General features: G+C 41.5%; 1 protein-coding gene across 1 annotated transcript in view; it reads right to left on the bottom strand.

The window, feature by feature from the left end:
* grip1 (glutamate receptor interacting protein 1) overlaps positions 1-18,568 on the bottom strand; it is a gene marked incomplete at its 5' end in the record, with an annotated part of 117,372 nt that extends 98,804 nt beyond the window's left edge. Inside the window, 1 exon segment of the mRNA XM_084331086.1 lies at positions 18,439-18,568. Coding sequence (XP_084187212.1) covers positions 18,439-18,568 — 130 coding nt within the window.
* Between the last annotated feature and the right edge of the window lie 3,770 nt (positions 18,569-22,338).

Genomic DNA, 22,338 nt, shown 5'->3' with positions numbered 1-22,338 from the left:
TAATAATCACTTCAGGAAACCAACAAAAAGAGAGAGAGAGAGAGAGAGAGAGAGAGAGAGAGAGAGAGAGAGAGAGAGAGAGAGAGAGCGAGAGAGAGAGAGAGAGAGAGAGATAGAGAGACTCTGAAGTGGAGTTGTTGGAACATGTATTCCTCACTCTTGACACAGCTAGGCTAACAGTTTCCCCCTGCTTCTAGTTCTTGTGCTAAGCTAGGCTAGTGTGTGATCGGATCCCTCTCACCGCTGGATGCATTGCACATATGAAATTAATATCCATGTTCTTGCCTGCCTGGGGAAGATGGCAAATAAGTCAATCCCACAAAATGTAAATGTGTTAAAATAAGCTAACAAAAATGGCAAGAATCACAGACAGTACGTAAAGACTCACACCCATCAGCAACCACGTCTTCTCCCACAAGCACCCACTCCAGAAAGCTCCAAGAATCACAATACTAAAATAATCACAGTACTTAAATAATCACATTAATACTTAAAGAATCACAATACTAAAATAATCACAATACTTAAAGAATCACAATACTTAAAGAATCACAGTACTTAAAGAATCACAATACTTAAAGAATCACAATACTTAAATAATCACAGTACTTAAAGAATCACAATACTTAAATAATCACAGTACTTAAAGAATCACAATACTTAAATAATCACAGTACTTAAAGAATCACAATACTTAAATAATCATCACAATACTTAAAGAATCACAATACTTAAATAATCACAGTACTTAAATAATCACAAAACTTAAATAATCACAAAACTTAAATAATCACAATACTTAAAGAATCACAATACTTAAATAATCACAATACTTAAAGAATCACAATACTAAAATAATCACAGTACTAAAATAATCACAGTACTTAAATAATCACAATACTAAAATAATCACAATACTTAAATAATCACAATTCTTAAAGAATCACAGTACTAAAATAATCACAATTCTTAAAGAATCACAGTAAATAAAATAATCACAATACTTAAAAGAATCACAGTATATATAGAATTGTGAATCTTAAGTAATTGTAATGTATAGAATTGTATGGTATGGGACTATGGGTAATAAGTATGGTGATAGTATGAAACTAGGAAGTCCATTACAGCAGGTCCCCCATCTCTCTCTGTTGGAAATAAACTAAGACAGGTCTGTAGTGTGACAGAGTGTGTGCGTGTGTGTGCGTGTGCGTGTGTGCGTGTGTGTGTGTGTGTGTGTGTGAGAGAGAGAGAGAGAGAGAGAGCGAGAGAGAGAGCGAGTCTCTCAGGGGCTCACCAGTTAACCAAGCTTCAAATTCCCTTCATAAAAAATCACACGGTACAGTGAACACACACACACACACACTCACACACACACACACACACACACACACACAGCAAGGTAGAGCAGTGAACTAGCTACAGTACCTAAGCGAATGAATTACTTCTCTCCACAGACACACATACTCGCATTCACTATCATACTCTCACACACACACACACACACACACACAGCATTTTACATAATGCTACTTTTCTGTTTAGAGGTCATGTAGAAATAAGGTTTCCTGGATGGTGTCTCCTGGATGGTGTCTCCTGGATGGTGTCTCCTGGATGGTGTCTCCTGGATGGTGTCTCCTGGATGGTGTCTCCTGGATGGTGTCTCCTGGATGGTGTCTCCTGGATGGTGTCTCCTCTAGCCTGATGGTGTCTCCTGGATGGTGTCTCCTCTAGCCTGATGGTGTCTCCTGGATGGTGTCTCCTGGATGGTGTCTCCTGGATGGTGTCTCCTGGATGGTGTCTCCTCTAGCCTGATGGTGTCTCCTGGATGGTGTCTCCTGGATGGTGTCTCCTGGATGGTGTCTCCTCTAGCCTGATGGTGTCTCCTGGATGGTGTCTCCTGGATGGTGTCTCCTCTACACACTATAATGTGTGTTTAGATCAGTGTGTTCAGTTAGATCAGTGTGTTTAGATCAGTGTGTTTAGATCAGTGTGTTCAGTTAGATCAGTGTGTTCAGTTAGATCAGTGTGTTTAGTTAGATCAGTGTGTTCAGTTAGATCCGTGTGTTCAGTTAGATCAGTGTGTTTAGTTAGATCAGTGTGTTCAGTTAGATCAGTGTGTTCAGTTAGATCAGTGTGTTTAGATCAGTGTGTTCAGTTAGATCAGTGTGTTTAGATCAGTGTGTTCAGTTAGATCAGTGTGTTCAGTTAGATCAGTGTGTTTAGATCAGTGTGTTCAGTTAGATCAGTGTGTTCAGTTAGATCAGTGTGTTTAGATCAGTGTGTTCAGTTAGATCAATGTGTTTAGATCAGTGTGTTCAGTTAGATCAGTGTGTTCAGTTAGATCAGTGTGTTCAGTTAGATCAGTGTGTTCAGTTAGATCAGTGTGTTTAGATCAGTGTGTTCAGTTAGATCAGTGTGTTCAGTTAGATCAGTGTGTTCAGTTAGATCAGTGTGTTCAGTTAGATCAGTGTGTTCAGTTAGATCAGTGTGTTTAGTTAGATCAGTGTGTTCAGTTAGATCAGTGTGTTTAGTTAGATCAGTGTGTTTAGTTAGATCAGTGTGTTCAGTTAGATCAGTGTGTTCAGTTAGATCAGTGTGTCTAAATACAATCTAATAGTCAGTAATACAATGTAACAGGCTGTAATACAATATAACAGACTAATACAATCCAACAGGCTGTAATACAATGTCACATACTGTAATACAATCTAACATACTGTAATACAATCTAACAGACTGAAATACAATGTAACAGACTGAAATACAATGTAACATACTGTAATACAATGTAACATACTGTAATACAATCCCACAGGCTGTAATACAATCTAACATACTGTAATACAATCTCACAATCTCGTTACGTTGGCGTTCGAATTCTAAATCAACATTTGAATTTTCTTATTTTTAATAAAAAAAAAAAATATTATTCTTTTTTTTTATATATTATATAATTTGTATGTGTCTATTCATTCTGTTTAAACCAATGGGGTTTTTCTTCACAGTTGCAGATAAAGATTAGGCTACACTAATATTATAGTATTATACTATAGGTGGTGTAGTGGTTACGTCATTTTAGTTTTTTCGTGTTCCACCCTCTGTCCAACCCAATGTATTTCCCCATTGCCCATTTCTAAATCGTCTCGTTTAACACAAATAAAGCATGAACATTTGCATGGTGTACCTTTCTGTGCATATTCATCCACAATCTATAGCTCAACATGAAAATATTCGCAATTAATCGTAAAGGTAACAAAATAACAACGTTTATGTTTTCGTTCACTGAGGAACTACACTCACTTTGGCGCTGCTGACTGACGTCACCACAGCGTAGACTCCTGGCTTTAGTCGCAGACCTAGGATCAGATTTCCCTTACATTCCCTAAGCTTAACAATTCGTACAATGGGAAAAGTGGCTAGTATCTGTTTCACCCAACACTAGTGCTCCGGCGATCATAACCATTTATCTCTAAAGCTAACCACTATTTTAAAAAGCCACAACCATGTTACCATATTTCTATTTATAATTTAAATCGTATAACGTTATTTCGCTGCATATTAAATCACTGTAAATACTAATGTAATCATTGTTTCGTTGTACATATTGTGTATAGTTCATAACGTTATTGTTTTTGTATGTAACGTCAGTAGCTTGCTAGCCGGCATGATGCAGTGCTTTGCCCCAGAGTGTAACCACATTTTACTAGTTTTATTTTTTTACAACAAATTAAAAACCTTATACAGTATACCTACCTTTATTTCAACAAAAAATGCTTAAACGATAATGTTAGTGGTAGAAGGGAACTCATTTTGTGCAAAAATGGAAGCTTGTCAATTTCCATGCGGCAGAATTGTTACAATAGCCGATAATCCATTTTCCCAATGATGAATCCCTATGCGGGTGGAACAACCAGTGCCGTCAGACTACACCTCCCTATTATAGTATATGACTCGTCATAAAAATTTAAATAAAACATTTATCATAAATGATGTAGCCTATCTGCATCCGCTTGGCACTCGGCGATCCATCAAGACGTCACCATCACTTTCGTACCAACCGTGCCCTTATTGGATTATTTATGTTGATGAAACTGATGAGTTATATTCATTAAAGAAAGTTGATATAATAAAATAAAATAAAAATACTAATTTAATCAGATTAATCACTTTATTCAAATTGAGGATTTAGTTTGAGGATATTTTATATATATTAAAAAAAAATTATTTTGTATTTTTTGTAATAAAAAAAATAAAGTTTGAGAAAAAACCTGACAAAGTTCCAAGCCCAAAAACAGGCTTCGGGGACAGCTCTACAGTCTAACAGGCTGTAATACAGTTTAACAGGCTGTAATACAGTCTAACAGGGCAACCACACAACAGATTAACAATGTTACCATAAGCTTCCAAATACCTATCTCTGAGGGAGATTTATTTGTACTGTGAATTGATTGTTCCCTCTCTCTCTCCTCTCTCATTCTCTTCTCCTCCACTCTCTCTATCTCTGCAGATACTCCTACAGATCTTTGATAATAATTACCATTTAGAGAGAGATGAGAGCATGGGACACACACACCCATCTATATAGACCTACTCTCCAGCTTCAGCCCCACCCCAAGATGTTATCACCCCTCACACACACACTACCCCTGGGGAAATACTAGAGAGAGAGAGAGAGAGAGAGAGAGAGAGAGAGAGAGAGAGAGAGAGAGAGAGAGAGAGAGAGAGAGAGAGAGAGAGAGAGAGAGAGAGAGAGAGAGAGAGAGAGAAAGAGGTAAAATAAATAGAATGGGGAAGAGAGAGGAAAAGAGCGGGATGGAGAAGAGAGAGAGACACACACACACACACTACTCGCATTTACGCATTACTTAATTAAGACAACATTTGTTAGTTAAAAAGAAAAGCTAGTTAAAAGCTGAATTGGTATTGATACTTTATATTGTTGAAAGAACATTTTACATATTGTTCAAAATGCATCAGCTCTAACAATGTTCTCAATAGCCAAACACACACATTTACAAAATACAGTAAACACCGCATTTTATACAGTTCAATGTTCGTACCTCTCTTGACAATCCAGTAGGGCTGGGCGATATGGCCTCTAAATGATATCGCGATATTTTTTGGCCATATCACGATACACGATATATATCACGATATTTTGACATTTCCTCTAAAGCACTTAAAAATGCTTGATTTAACCCTTTGATGCATACAGTCACGCCAATATGATGATTATAATAAGTCCCTGCAAAATATGTTTCCATTATTAAACCATGAAGATGCTTTAAAAAATAATTAAATGAAAATGTACTAAGAGTAGTCTACTGACACACTAATAAAAAAAATTATTTACATCGAAGACAATTTATATAAAAACTATTGGGTGCCTAAGACTTTTGCACAGTACTGTGTTTTCTATCCACTTTAGCCAAACACACACATATATATATATATATATATATATATATATATATATATATATATATATATATATATATATATATATATATATATATATATATACACACTACTGTGAGAAAATAACAATCACACACAAAGCCTTACAAAGGGATAATGGCTTATAGCAGACTTAATGATTTTAGAATATTTCAGATAATGAAATGAAATGTTTATATCATCAACTATCCAGTTAGTATTTATACTGTAATGTTTGGCCACTTTAAATCATTGAATGTAGAGTGAGAGAGAGAGAGAGAGAGAGAGAGAGAGAGAGAGAGAGAGAGAGAGGGAGAGAGAGAGAGAGAGAGCGCGTTTGCGTATTGAGCGTATAAGCTGCCGTAGGCGATGATGTCACACTCGAATGTAAACACAGGAAGTTGAACACACAGAGATTGAAACTGGATGCAAGAAACGAATAACCAATAAATATGAAGTTATCTTTAAACCTCTGTTGTCAAGCGTCGTCAATATAACCCACCCCCTTTTCCCACGAATGGAACTAGTGTCGTGGAGTCCGCTTTGAGCTAACGCTAGCAGCTAAGAGCTAGCAGCTAAGAGCTAACGCTAGTTAGCTTAGCCTATTATGGTTTAACTTAGCAGCTAACGTTAGCCCATTGCATGTCATTGAAGGTCCGCGCTGGTCTGTGTAATGAAATTACAATTGCATGTAATTTAAGGTCCGCGCTGGTCTGTCTATAATGAAATGAGAGGAACGCTCTGCACTAAAGCAAGTCCATATCAGCCGCGACGTGACAACATATACTCGATGTTCACGATATAGTAATTTACTACATCTCACGTAGAACAAGCCGCGATACATCGAGTATACTCGATTACTCGATATATCGCCCAGCCCTACAATCCAGTAGTTACTGTTTTATCTGTTTTACCTGTGCCATCTCTCTTGTATAAGGAAATCCCTTTCAGTTCGCATGTGGAACATCCAGGGCCTGAAGTCTTCAACCTTTGGGCTGAAGAGTTTAGCCCCGGAACTCAAAACAAACCTTAAAGATGTCGACGTCATTATTCTACAGGAGACATGGTGTAAAGCTGTCACCCACTGCCCCAACGGTTATAGAGAAATAATAGCACCATCTCAGAAACACAGCAACATTAATAGAGGTAGAGGATCAGGAGGATTAATCATTTGGTATAAATCTGATCTACATCATCAAATTGACCCCTTAAAAATGGGCAAATATTATGGTTAAAACTAAAAAAAGAGCTCCTACTAACAGAAAAGGATTTATTTATTTGTGCAATATATATCCCCCCCTCCGAATCCCCCTACTTCTCAGAGGACATTTTCCCTACCCTTGAGACAGAGACATGCCATTTCCAGGCCCAGGGAAATGTGCTCATCAGTGGGGACTAGGGCTGACCTTCGATTTTTTTTTGGAATTCGAAGCTTCGGAGGCCGAGATTCGATTTTATTCTAAGCTTAAAAAAATAAAAATAAAAATTGAACTTTTTTTTACAATTTTTTTTTTATGTTGTGGGACTTGTACAGCACTTTGTTCAACTTTGTCAGTGCTGTAAAGTTAAAACCTTTTTAAATCTTAGACAAACGAAACACTTTGCTTTCATGAAATATTGTAATTGTCATTTGAGGCTTTATAAAAGCAGCACAATGAACACAAATCCGTCAGTGCCGAGTCCGACCTCATCTTAAATAACAAACAGCATTGCTTGTTGTAGTTAACAAAGAGAGGCAGAGTTTTTATTTTTTTTTATAATCAAATGTTATTTTCATATTCGAATCCCATGCCCATCGAACGAAGTTTCGAAGCTTCGAAGTATTTAAGACAGCTCTAGTGGGGACACCAACGCACGCACAGGAACACTTGCTGACCTCACAGATCCACAAGGAGATATTTACATCTCAAATGAAAATGTCTCTCACACGATCACTCTCCCCCACAGGAGCAATAGTGACCAGGTCATCAACAGGAGTGGACAAGACCTCCTGCAGCTCTGTCAGAGCCTCAGTCTGTACTTTGTCAACGGTAGGGTTCGCGAGGACAACCTAGGTAGATTCACCTACTGCTCACCTCTTGGCCACAGTACTGTAGATTATGATCACAGACCTTGACCCTTCCTCCCTCAGCTCATTCACTGTGAAACCACTAACCCCTCTGTCTGATCACAGCCAAATTACCCTGTTTATTAAAAGATCAGACACAACAATGGCACAACAAGCTGTACAATATCAGATATTCATACAGATGGGACCAAAACTAGGGATGCACGATAATTATCGGGCCGATAATTATCGGGCCGATATCAGCAATTATGACGTCATCCCGATAAACTCGATAACGTTATTGATAGCTCCGATAACATATAATAAATTTTTTGGTTAAAAGAAATCCGGTGTGGGTGGATTTGGATGAAGGGCGCTTGTTTTTATTATAGCCTCCTCCCGTTTTGCCAGTACTGTGGTAAAACTGATAGCGTGTGGTTTAGGAACAGGGAGTTTTTCACAAATCCAGCGCTCCCTTTCTTGGCTGTGACGTAGTCACGTTACATTCGGAGACAGACAGTCGATCTGCCAATTACGTCCCACGGCTTGCACCCACCTCTTCTTCTTACCACCAATTAGAAGCTCTCGTTCGTTTATTTACCTCCGGATTGTCAGCCATTACTCTACTCGGAGCTAACGTTATCTCCCCGCCAGCCACATTGACAAGTACCAGCGCTTATACATTACTGGCAAATGTCTTGTTGCACTTGTGGCAACGAGCGTTGTCAGCATCGACTTTAGTAAAATAGACCCAGACTTTTGAACATTTCGTTCTGTCCGCCATTATGAGAGCAGAGCTGTCTGTACTCGGTGTGTGTGTGTGTGTGTGTGTGTGTGTGTGTGTGTGTGTGTGTGTGAGTGAGTGAGTGTGTGTGTGTGTGTGGGAGGGGAAGAGAGGAGAGAGCGGGGAGCGGGCTGCCTGCTCTCTACTCTCTTCCCCTCCCACACACACACACACACGCAGGCACACGCAGGCAGAGACAGAGGCAGGAGAGATATAGACAACGGCCAACAAGATTAGTTTGCGACGTTTAAATTCCTCAAAAAAAACCTCCATAATTTCTCGAGTATCGATAGCAGTACCGATGACGTCGGAGCTTATAAATACTAAAAACAAAAAAACAAAAATTGATAAAAAAAAAAATATATATATATATATATATATATACAGTTAAAAAAAATATTATAATACAATAAATATCGGTTATCGGTATCGGCTTGAGGAGCATAAAGTTATCGGTATCGGTGTCAAAAAATCAATATCGTGCATCCCTAACCAAAACAGTGCAGAACAATACCAGAAAGCAATTCATACCCCAAGAATCCAAACACTTTTAGATAACTTTCTGGATTCCACATACTCTTACAGTAAAGAAAGCCTCAATCTAGCAGTAAACAACAGGCTTTTGACTCTATTTGGCATACAGGACTGTTCTATAAAGTTATAGAGAGTGGTGTAGGGGGTAAAACATATGATATTATTAAATCAATGTATTCTGGTAATATGTGCAGCGTAAAAATGGGCAAAAAAAGAAAATAATTCTTTACCCAAGGGTGAAGACAAGAACCACCAGGGTAAAAAATCGCGCTGAGCCGTGGATGCACACTGAAATACTGACCGCTATGAAAGCCAGAGACAAAGAATGCTCTGAGTTTCGTAAAAGTCAGTCAAAGCTTACCAAAAGCATGAGCAGTGAACTCCAAGCCCACGTGACTGAACTCAAACTAGAAAGAAACAGACTAAGAAATGACGTAAACTCCATGATAAAAACTGCAAAAATAAATTTCATTAATGACAAAACTGAGGAAAACAAAAATAAACCATGTGAACTTTGGAAATTACTCAATAATCAACTAGGCTGCAGTAAAAAACTTAAAACCAGGTTCTCAAACATAAACATAAAGACGGACAACACGCTCATCACAGACAAACTGGATGTAGCCAATTACTTAAACACTTTCTTCACAAACATAGCCACAACACTGGTAAACAAACTACCCTCCCACTCAGGGCAGTATGGGGTAGAACACATAGTAGCATACTACAAGAACCTAGGCGTCCACAAAGACGATTTCAAACTGGAAATGGTAACTACAGATCATGAGGTACTCAATAAACTGAGCGCCCTCCAACCGAACAAGGCCACTGGCCATGACAACATCCCCTCCAAATTCCTCAGAGACTCAGCAGCCGCCATCACCCCAGTCATCACACACATAATAAACCTCTCCATAAAACAGGGACACGTCCCCAAGGACTTCAAAATAGCGAGAGTAACACCCCTGCACAAAAAGGGCAGCAAATTAGACCCAGGCAACTACCGCCCTGTTTCTATCCTTACATCCATCTCGAAAGTCATGGAAAAAATTGTATATGAACAGGTCGAAAAGTACCTTGAGGATAAAAATCTAATCTACGAATTCCAATCTGGCTTCAAAACATCCCACTCCACTGACACATGCCTTCTCTATTTGAACGACCACATCAAGCAAGAGGTGGACGCGGGCAAATACTGTGGCATGGTCATGCTAGACCTACAAAAGGCCTTCGACACTGTCAATCACACCATTCTGATTGACAAGCTAAAAGCAATTGGTTTTGATAGTTTATCAGTGAGCTGGATACAATCCTACCTGGAGGGGAGAGAACAGATGGTGGAGGTAAACGGTACCCTATCCCCCCCCCCTCACAGTGAACTGTGGTGTTCCACAAGGAAGCATACTAGGACCACTACTGTTCCTAATTTATGCAAATGACATGTCGTCAGCTTGTGACTGCAACTTGTTCCTGTTTGCGGACGACTCAGCCCTGCTGGTCTCTGACAAGAACAAGTTACAGGTTGAAAAAACCCTCAGCTCGGAACTAGGAAAAATCTGCATATGGCTCGCCATAAACTATCATTACACATGGGCAAAACAGAGTCCATTCTCTTCGGTTCAAATAACAAACTCAGCAAGACCGACGGCTTCTCAGTTACAGTGGGTGACAATATTGTCACAAGGAAAGATGAAATTACCTACCTGGGTTCCATCCTAGAGGCTAATCTTAACTGTGACAAAATGGCATCCAATGTAATAAAAAAAGTCAACCAACGAACTCGATTCTTGTATCGGATCTCCTCTCTGGTAAACAAGAATACCCTGAAGACTCTGGCAGGAGCACTCATTCAAGGGTACTACGACTATGCTTGCACCTCATGGTACCAAAGCACCTCAAAGGCACTAAAAACCAAATTACAAACATCTCAAAACAAACTAGTCAGACTACTGCTTGACCTGACTCCTAGAACCCACCTCACCCCTGCACACTTTGCCAACCTAGGATGGCTTAGAGTAGACAACAGAGTACAGCAACTTGCAATGGGCCTGGTCTACAAGATACACTACACGACCAAGGTACCCATGTACATGTCAAAATACTTCCCAAAGGTCAGTGAATACCACGATCACAACACCAGAGGGAGCTCCACAAATCATGTAAAACCCAGATTCGGCTCAAACAAGGGACTAAACACGTTTCGCAATTATGCCACATCAATGTGGAACGCCCTACCCAAAGCTGTAAAGGAATGTGAATCACTACCCACCTTCAAAAACACTCTCAAAGAACACCTACGGGAGACTGCAATTCGAAACTGGCCCCTGCAAATGTCCTAACCCAGTTGTACAATAAAGACCAAACATGGCTTTGTCAGTATTCCAATGTACAGTGCCCCCCCCCCTACCCAACCCCCCCCCCCCCCCCACCTCCAATGTACAGCCCCACCCAACCCCCTCCTCCAATGTACAGTTTCTATGTCAAATGTATGTCAGTATTCCAATGTACAGTGTCTTCCCCCCCCCCCCCCCCCCACCTCCAATATACAGCCCCACCCCACCTACCCAACCTCCTCCAATGCACAGTTTCTATGTCAAATGTATATACACTCTTTTTCTGGATTTTTTTAGTATCACAAACAGTAGGGATGCCCCGATCGATCGGCCACCGATCGTTATCGGCCGATACTCAGTATAAATATGCAATCTGTGAATTCCGATAATTAGTCATATTCGCCGATAGCGGAAACCGATCAAGCGAAGCTCTCACTCGCTGTCTGTCTCAGACACACACGACCTGCAAACTGCCGCTGCTCCTCCTCCCTAGCCCCGCCCGCCCCCGTGTAGAGTTTGTAAACAAAGAGGTGCGGCTCCTCTGCTCGAGTCTGTAGTGCACTGCATTCGACCTGCGCTAACGTTAGCTACCTAGCTATCGTTACTGTTTAAACAAAATTACCCAGTCAACTATTCACGTTTAGTAGGCATTGTCTAACGGTATTTAGCCGGCTAGCTACCGATAGCTCCTGATATCAACAAATGATCCAGAAAGTCTAGTAGTTCATGTTCATACCTCAGTTAGCTTGCGTTAGCTGACGTTCGTTTACTGTTCAAAACGAAATGTCCCATTGAACTAAAGTTCTGTCTTAACGTCATCTAGCCGGCTAGCAGTAGCTACAGATAGCTCTTGATATCAATGTCTTATAACATTGATTTAATGCGTATTCGAGCTGAGGGCTTGCTGAATGTGAAACGACCAAAGCACTTAACGTTACCAATGGGGTCCCGCTGCAGCGCCGGAGAATCCTTTTGAGCTGGGCTACTAGAGTACACACAGACAGTGGAGCTGTTTGCAGATAGTGAGCATTTTGACTTGTTGCGTGGTGGCGATGTCTCGCAGTCGCAGATAATACAAGTACAAGTCTAATTATATAATATATATATTTTATAAAAAAAAAAAAAAAAAATTATATAAAATAATTTTTAATTTCTTTTTAATCAAAAACAATCGGTATCGGATCGGTATCGGCCGATATGGATCACGACGATCGGTGATCGGTATCGGTGGCAAAAAACGTGATCGGGGCATCCCTAACAAACAGTACTGTATTTGAAAATCTGGTATGTCATAAATGTATAGATGTAGCAGTACTGTCTATCTGTATGTCGTGTGTGTCATATGATGAATTGAAAATGGGGGACCCTGATGGAAACAAGACGAAAGTCTTTCTCAGGTCTGCATCCTCTTAACAATTGTATGTATTGAGCTGTACTGTACTGTACCCATTCTGCAATCTGTTAATAAACTTTTCAATCAATCAATCAATCAAGGCGTTCGTCAGGGCTGTAACCTCAGCCCGGCACTCTTCAATGTCTATATTAATGAATTGGCTAATATACTAGAGAAGTCCTCTGCCCCCGGTGTAAGTCTCCACAATCAAGAAGTGAAATGCCTGCTCTTTGCAGATTACCTGGTTGTGTTGTCCCCCACAGCAGACGGCCTACAGCAGAGCCTAGAGCATTACTGTCAGACCTGGGCCCTGGCAGTAAACCCCAAAAAGACCAAAATAATGATATTCCAAAAAATATCCAGATCTCAGGACGTTCTACCAAAGTTCTCAAAACATGTAGAGTAGGGATGGGTACCTTTCACATTTGAATCGATACCGGTACCCAACGGTACCTTTTTTCGGTACTTTAGTCTCAAGAAATTTAATTTACCTACCTCAGTCGTAAAAAAAAAATCCAAACTTCAAATAACTACAATTTCGACAGTTTTCGGCTTGTCATTGCTCCGACTGCTTTGTTGTTGAATAAAGTCAAATCCTAGGTAAGCATATATTGGGCGTGTGAACGTTGACATGAAAAAAAAAAAGAAAAAAGAAAAAAGGATTTTTTTTTTTATAAAAAAATATTTTTTTTATTTTTTTTTCGGTTTCTCACTTGATTCGATACTCGGTAGTACCGACGTGTTTCAAAAGTACCGAATTCGGTACCCATCCCTAATGTAGAGTACTGCACACACTACACCTATTTAGGACTAAAGCGAAGTTCAACTGGACATTTTAAGGAAGCAGTCAATGAGCTGAGAGGGAAAGCACACCGGGCTTTCTATGCCATAAAAAGAAATATACAAACAGAAATACCAATTCGAATTTGGTTAAAATTAATTGAATGTGTTATTGAACCAATTGCACTCTATGGCAGTGAGGTGTGCAGTCCACTTACAAAACAAGACTTTACCCAATGGGACAAACACCCCATTGAGACCCTGCATGCAGAGTTCTGTAAGATTCTCCTACATGTCCAGAGGAAAACTACAAACAATGCATGCAGGGCAGAATTAGGCCGTTACCCACTAATACTAAAAATACTAAAAAGAGCAATTAACTTTTGGACACACCTAAAACAAAGTGACCCCCTCTCGTACCATTATCAAGCCCTGCAGTGCCAAGAGCTGAGGAGCATCAGGAACCCCCTTACCCAGCAGAGTCCACAAACCTGCTCTCTTAACACAGCTCAGGAACAGAACACATCACCAATCACCAGAATAAATCAAATTACTACACAGCTAAAACAAAACTACATCACCTATTGGAAAACACAAACAAACCCACAGAGCAAAATGCAGTGCTATCTGGATCTAAATCGACAGTACACCATAGCAGATTATTTGAGCATGGTGACTGATCAACAACTAAAAAGAACCTTGACAAAATACAGACTGAGTGAGCACAGCCTCGCTGTTGAAAAGGGGAGGCACAGGAAAACCTGGCTTCCTGCAGAGCAATGGCTGTGCTGTCATTGCATCCTCAGTGAGCCTGAAACTGAGTTGCACTTCCTCACCAAATGTGAAAAATATAAATATATTAGAGAAACGCATTTGATAACAAAAGGTTTTCTTGCACTACCAGATACAGAAAAACTACCAGTCCTACTAGGGGAGGACTCAACATGCTGTGAGCTAGCAGCAGCCTATGTTGCTGCCTGCCATAGACTGAGGGACAGTGAGTGACAGTCACCTGACATGTTTATGCCGTAATATTTGATGTTTTATTTTATGATGATAATTTTTGTATGTACTATGACATTAATATCTGTTTTGTAATCCATGTTTATGTTATTATTAATCATTTGCTTTGGCAACATGTACAAGTTGTGTCATGCCAATAAAGCCATTTGAATTGAATTGAGAGAGAGAGAGAGAGAGAGAGAGAGAGAGAGAGAGAGAGAGAGAGAGAGAGAGAGAGAGAGAGACAGAGAGAGAGACAGAGATACTTGAGATCATTTACATTAAATGTAATGTTTCATAATTTAGCTGATGCCTTTATCCAAAGCGATTTATATAAATTGTGTACAACAAGTCAGCAGGAGAGGTTCACCTCTGGTAGGTAAGGATACGTTGAACTTGAATGCTACACTTGGAGTGCATAGTAGTATAGACATAGTAGCATAGCACATAGTAGTATAGATAAGACATAGTAGCATAGTACATAGTAGGTAGTAGTATAGACATAGTGCATAGTACTGTAGGTAGTAGTATTGTCTCTCTCTGTGTGTGTGTGTGTGTGTGTGTGTGTGTGTGTGTGTGTGTGTGTGTGTGTGTGTGTGTGTGTGTGTGTGTGTGTGTGTGTGTGTGTGTGTGTGTGTGTGTGTGTGTGCCTCTCTCTCTCTCTCTCTCTCTCTCCTGCAGATATTCTAATATATAAATATCAGATCTATAAATATATATCCCAAGTCTTCTCCTGCTGGGCCAATTAGCACGCAGCTCCACATCTGACAAGCTCTATGTGTGTGTGTGTGTGTGTGTGTGTGTGTGTGTGTGTGTGTGTGTGTGTGTGTGTGTGTGTGTGTGTATACATGCTGTCTGAAAGGATCATTATTACCATGACAACAGACATGCCCAACATCAGACCCTAACCCTGACCGTAACCCTGACCCCAACCCTGACCCTCACTGACGGTCTGCCCATTCCACCACTGCAGAACTGCACAGACAACTTTCCAGTTTGGCTCCATTTATGCTCAGTTTATAATGTTTCCTTGTTTTATATACACCACCCGATAAGACCCTAGAACTAGAAGAGCCTGGTGTAGAGCCTGGTCTAGAAGAGCCTGGTCTAGAAGAGCCTGGTCTAGAAGAGCCTGGTCTAGAAGAGCCTGGTCTAGAAGGGGTTAAACGCAGCAGGAGGTGGAAGGGTGCTCTGTGAACTTGCATTGGAGGATTATCGTTGTGATGAAAAAACTATTACCGGTACATTAGGCTATAGCCAATTTAATTATTCTATTTTTGGGGTTTGATGTTTTTAATGGACCTTTAGGTTTTGGCAGTTATGTCTCACGAGATTTAATTAACTATGATCACAGGGCGATAAATATGTCAAATAGGCCAAATGGCTGAGCAGCAGAAACACTGTAGAACAGAACATCAATTGTAGGCTCATATACGTTATGTCTTCTTAGTTGTTACTGGGAACCTTGTTAGCCTATCCCTCCCAAAACATCATTTGATAAATCCAAGACAAGGGTTTCAGCACCATGGATAGATCAGTAATCTAGACATGTTGATGAATTCAGATGTCTTGCTGGACCGCCTGCTTAGAGCCTTCTGATGAAGAGCATGTTTATAAAACTCTTGGGGCGGGATCCACAAAGAATGGATTGCACGGTGCTAATTGCACCCTTACTTACAATTCATTATGAATTGAAAATGGGGGACCCTGATGTAAACAAGACGAAAGTCTTTCTCTGGTCTGCATCCCCTTAACAATTGTGTGTATTGAGCCGTACTGTACTGTACCCATTCTGCAATCTGTTAATACAAATTTCAATCAATCAATCACCTGCACGTGGTGATTGATTGATTGATTGAAAATTGTATTAACAGATTGATAATTAATATAGGCCTCTACATTATTGTTTGGTAAATTTGGTATTTTGGTTACGATTACTCGATTAATTGATCGTTACCGTTATCAATGATCGAGTAAGGAACGTGCTTACAATTAGCAACTTACATTTGTGTGTGTGTGTGTGTGTGTGTGTGTGTGTGTGTGTGTGTGTGTGTGTGTGTGTGTGTGTGTGTGTGTGTTAGCTACATTGTCCACATTCCACTGTCAAAACATCCTCCCTGTTGTTTCCCACAAACGACCTGGGCCCCTCCGCCTGCATACCTGCATGTCAGTGTGTGCGTGTGCGTGCGTGCGTGCGCGTGTGCGTGTGTGTGCTGGTTAAACAATAATACATGAAGATCCGCCACTACTAGTGAAGCAAGCCATCATTAGGCTGAAAAACTAAAACAAACCCATCAGAGAGAGATAGCAAAAACATCAGGTGTGGTCAAATCAACTGTGGTGGGTGGATGACAGAATAATTATTTCCCTGGTGAAGAAAAACCCCTTCATAAGAGTTGGCCAGATAAAGAACACTCTCCAGGAGGTAGGCGTGTCTCCAGGAGGTAGGCGTGTCTCCAGGAGGTAGGCGTGTCTCCAGGAGGTAGGCGTGTCTGTGTCAAAGTCAACGATCAAGAGAAGACTTCACCAGAGTGAATACAGAGGGTTCATCGCAAGATGTAAACAAACCATTGGTGAGCCTCAAAAACAGGAAGACCAGATTAGAGTTTGCCAAAAAGAAAGAAAAGCCTGTACAGTTCTGGAACAACATCCTATGGACAGATGAGACAAAGATCAACTTGTACCAGAATGATAGGAAGAAAAGAGTATGCTTCATAGTGCAGATGGCTGTGAAAGCAACCAACTCGTTTTTTAAGGCAAAGAAGTGGAATCACCCGACTGGAATCCAATTGAGCATACATTTCACTTGCTGAAGACAAAACTGGAGAGAAAATGCTCCAAGAATCAGCAGGAACTGAAGACGGCTGCAGTAGAGGCCTGGCAGAGCACCACTGGGCACAAAACCCAGTGTCTGATGATGTCTATGGCCGAGTTCCAGACTGATTTGCAACCAAGTATTAAAAAAGTGACCATTTTATTTATGGGTTGTTAGTTTGTCCAATTACTTTTGGTCCATTAAAAAAAGGGGGGGGGGGGTGCACATGTAGAAACTGTTGTAATTCCTACACTGTTCACCTGATTTGGATGTAAAGTAAAGCCGAAAGTCTGCGCTTAAAGCACATCGTAATTGTTTCATTTCAACTCCATTGTGGTGGTGTACAGAGCCAAAACTCTGAACATTTGGTCAATGTGACATTTTCCCCTGAACATGAATTCTAATTATATTCTACAAGTTACCAATTACTGAATTAAAGCTTTAATTCAGAATGCCACCTCAATGGACCGGATAGCGCCTCAGTTCTCGAGTTACATGACGATATGTCAGGCGTGCAACTTTTTACCCACGAGCGTCAGATTACCACCCCGGACTCCCGATATAATGTCAAGCTTTATTGGGTTTAAAGGGCCCTGTGGCCCGGGTCTGATACGTTCCGCTACTGTCAATGTCCTAATATTTATGGACCCGACTGTAGTTCAACATGAGACAAAAAAATTCTATAATTCTATACATTTGAATAATTTATTTATGTTCACAAAGTCTGTCAAGGACATAGATGCTAATAATGCTATTTGATATCGAGAGACAGTTAGTTACAAAAGTGTCCGACTGGCACCACATGTTTGCATACAGACAGGATAATAACACACATGGTGAAAACAACAGTAGCAGGTGAAACCTAATGGATGCAAATAGCAAGATCTCCTCCATACTGAGCGACTTATCAATAACAGCAGATATATACGGAACAACACCGTGCTAACTGCTTGGTCCTACTCTTAATAATAAGAGAGATCAGCCATCTGCAGGCCCCTCACAACCAGCGTGTGTACATGACCTAGGCTACCAAATATTAAAAAAAATGAGTTTACACTTGTAGCCCGGCTGTGAAATGGTCTGGACTGCACCAGTTGTTGATCATTTCATCATCTCGGGTAGAACGGCTTCCTCTCTAAGGCTGTAGTCGAAAGTACAACAAACCTCTAGAATGAACACCTCCCTAAGATTTTCATTGACAATAACCACATCAGGGGTGTTAGCCTCACACACACACACACACACACACTGGCACACTGGCACACACACACACACACACACACACTACAGACGCCCGTTCTCTCTCTCTCTTACTGAGGTTGGGGGAGGTGTAGTAGTACACATCTTCGTAGCCCTCCTGGTAGTCTTCCTCGGGTCGGTATCTCTTTCCTTTCCTCCTGCGTGATCTGCCCATCAGACGCACCAACCCCAGGAACCTCTCCATCCCTCCGCCACACACACAGCACTCCGTCGCTCCTTCTCTGTGTGTGTGTGTGTGTGTGTGTGTGTGTGAGAGAGAGAGAGAGAGAACGACGACGCTAAGCTAGCTGGCACTGTGCTATAGCTGTAATGCTACCCTCACAAAGAGAAAGAGAGAGGTATCTGGTTTCTAGGGTATGCTATCGCGACGCTCACTCAGTTACACACACACACACACACACACACACTGCAGTGTTGCCCCTAAACACACACACAGATGCACACACACATGCACACTGCAATGTTGCCCCTAAACACACACACACACTGCAGTGTCAAACACACACACACACACTAGCTACTCTCATAGACGCTGCAGGCTTCTCTTCTCTTCCACTGCTCTGTTCTTTCAGCCGCTGGTGCATTTAACCACTCAGCCAACCAGCTCATTGCGACGCGCGCTCACACACGCTCACACACACACTCCCAACTCATCTCCTCTCAGCATTCTATTGTGTGTGTGTGTCAGAGTAATGTGTGTATGCTTGAAGAGTCAACAGAGGAAGACACCCTCTCCCTCTCTCTCTCTCTCCCTCTCTCTCTCTCTCTCCGCTATCATTCAGCTTCTCCCTGAGCTTTGTCTATTCTATACATATCCTTTCATTTTTCATATTTTTTTTCAATTATCTCCATACCTCCCTCTCTTGCTCTCGTGCTCTGGCTGAGGGGAGCTGCCTTCTACCACTCAGCACTAACCTCTCTCTCTCTCTCTTGCTCTCCCTCTACATTCCCTCCGTTCTCACTGGGGCACAAGAAGGGGGAGGGGGTGGGCTCTCTGGAGAGAGGAGGGCGTGTGTGTGTGTGTGTGTGTGTGTGTGTGTGTGTGTGTGTGTGTGTGTGTGTGTGTGTGTGTGTGTGTGTGTGTGTGTAAGCAAGTGTGAACATTTGTAAGAGCACATGGGTACATGTGTCTCGCTGTATGTGTGTGTGTGTGTGTGTGTGTGTGTAGGCAAGTGTGAACATTTGTAAGAGCACATGGGTACATATATGTGTCTCGCTGTGTGTGTGTGTGTGTGTGTGTGTGTGTGTGTGTGTGTGTGTGTGTGTGTGTGTGTGTGTGTGTGTGTGTGTGTGTGTGTGTGTTCGCAGGGCAAGCCTGACATTCCAAAGACTGGCCTGGAATTGAACTGAGGGGAGAGGAGAGGATGAGAGGGGAGATGAGATAAGAGGAGAAGAGAGGAGAGGAGAGGGTGAAAGAGGATGAGAGGAGAGAAGTGGGGGAGTGAATGAGAGAGGAGAGAAGAAAAAAGGAGACAAAAAGGAGAGAATGAGAGAGATGAGAGAATGCGAGAGGAGAAGGGATGAGAGGAGAGGAGAAGAGTGGATGAGAGAGGAGAGGAGAGAATAGGAAAGGGGAGGAGATGATGAGGAGGATGAGAGAGGAGAGAAGAAGAAAGGAGAAGAGAGGATAGGATGAGAGAGGAGAGATGAGCGGATAGGAGAGGATGAGAGGATGAGAAGAGAGAAGAGGAAAGGAGAGGAGATTTTGAGGAGAGGATGAGAGGATATGAGATAAGAAGAAGAGAGGAAAGGAGAGGATAAGAGGAGAGATAAGGAGAGGATGAGGAGAGGGGGTGAAATTAGGATGACAGAGGAGGGAAGAGCGGAGAGGATGAGAGGAGAGGAGAGGAGAAGAAAGGAAGAGAGGAGAGGAGAGGATGAGGAGAGGGGGTGAGATGAGAGGAGAGAAGGGATGAGAGGAGAGGATGAGAGGAGAGACGAGGAAAGGAGAAGAGGAGATGATGAGAGAAGAAGAGAGGAGAGATGAAAGAGGAGATGAGAGGAGGGAAGAGAGAGGATGAGAGGAGAAGGGATGAGAGGAGAAGAGAGGATGAGAGGAGAAGAGAGGATGAGAGGAGAGGATGATGGAGGAGAAGGGTTAGAAATTAAAAAAAAAATTCAAGGGCTTTTTTTGCCCCCCTTAATTGATTTCCGGGGGCTTTTTTTTGTATTTCGGGGGCACAACATTTTTATAATGAAAATTAACATAACGATTATAAAACATTGTTGACACTTTTTTTTACAGTCTTCGTCCCTATGTTTGATAACGTAATGTTAATGTCTCCATATATAGGGCTCTACGCTAACCTTTTTCCCAAGGAGCACATGTGCTCCTAAATAAAATGTTAATAAATAAAATCTAAATACAAATTTAGGAGCACACAGAAATTTAGGAGCACAGTGACAATTGTTCAAGTAACACACACACACACACGCACACGATGTGTGACATCATGGCTTGGTTTCATGTTTTGAGGTACCTTCAATTATCTGTAAATAATACATACATACTCTTATCTAAATAGATTAAATATTATTGTCCCTGAGGGCAAGTTGTGTTGTTGTCTTGATATATCTACAAATAGCAGACGAATAACCGGTTGCCTCTGGATCAATGAATGTCTAATATTCAATAATATTATTAGATATTTTATTTTTAACATCCCTAATTCCAACAGTCAAGAGGCTTGTTTCAAATTGATGAAAACCCCCACACACGCAACGTTTGTGAGTATAGGCTCTGGCCAGATCGATCAATGAAATACGTTGCGCGCTCAGCACTGTGGAATGAAGGAAATGCGCATCGGGATCGGATTTGGATGTTACAAATTGGAGTTGTGTTACAAATGGAACGGTCTTTCCCCGCCGAACACAAGTTACTTAACGTTACACAGGTCGCGCTATGCAGATGCTTAGCTTGCTAACGTTAAGATAGCAGTGTAATGCTTGATGAGAGCAGAGCGCTCTCTCTGTGTTCGCACCTCTCAAGTGCCTGGAAGCATCTCCCTGTAACACGCAGCGGGCCTCGCCTCCCTCCTCCTTGGAACAAACATTCCACCCAAAAACTGAATTTCAGTCCAGTTTCAATCTGAACTATTAACAGCGGAGCTGTTTTGTAATCTTCACAATCACTCGTCTGTCTCGCACACTGCAAGTAAATGATTTTTCCGGTTTGCACACACACATATTATTAGGGGCAAATACGAGGGAAATGCTCGCACTGTAGAGCATATATATAATTATATATATAATTAGTAAACTGTCTGGGGCTTTTTTTTCCCCCCTTAACTGATAGTCGAGGGCATTTGGTCAATTTTCGAGGGCATTTTGCCCCAAGCCCCCGTTAATTTCGAACCCAGAGGATAGAAGAATAAATGAGAGGGGATGAGGAGGAGACGATGAGAGTGGAGATGAGGAGAGAAGAGGAGGGGAGTGGATGAGAGGAGAGAAGAAGAAAGTAGAAGAGAAGAAGGGAGAGGATGAGAGGAGAGAAAAGATGAGGAGAGGGGATGAGATGAGAGGATAGGAGATGTTGAGAGAGGAGGGAAGTAGGGATGCCCCGATCGATCGGCCACCGATCGTTATCGGCCGATAATCAGTATAAATATGCGATCGGGGAATTCCGATAATTAGTCATATTCGCCGATCGCGGAAACTGATCAAGTGGATATCTCACTCGCTTGTCTCAGACGCACAGGACCTGCAAACTGCTCCTCCTCCCTAGCCCCGCCCGTACCCGTGTAGAGTTTGTAAACACAGAGGAGGCGGACCTCCTCTGCTGAGTCTACTGTAGATAGTGCATTCGACCTGAGCTAACGTTAGCTACCTAGCTATCGTTACTGTTTAAACAAAATTACCCAGTCAACTATTCACTTTTAGTAGGCATTGTCTAACGGTATTTAGCCGGCTAGCTACTGATAGCTCCGGATATCAACAAATGCCCCAGGAAGTCCA

This window comes from Notolepis coatsorum, assembly GCF_963971535.1.
Source record: "Notolepis coatsorum genome assembly, chromosome: 15".
Lineage (NCBI taxonomy): Eukaryota > Metazoa > Chordata > Actinopteri > Aulopiformes > Paralepididae > Notolepis > Notolepis coatsorum.
Note: the sequence above shows the minus strand (reverse complement) of the source record. Positions and strands in the feature narration are given on the sequence as shown.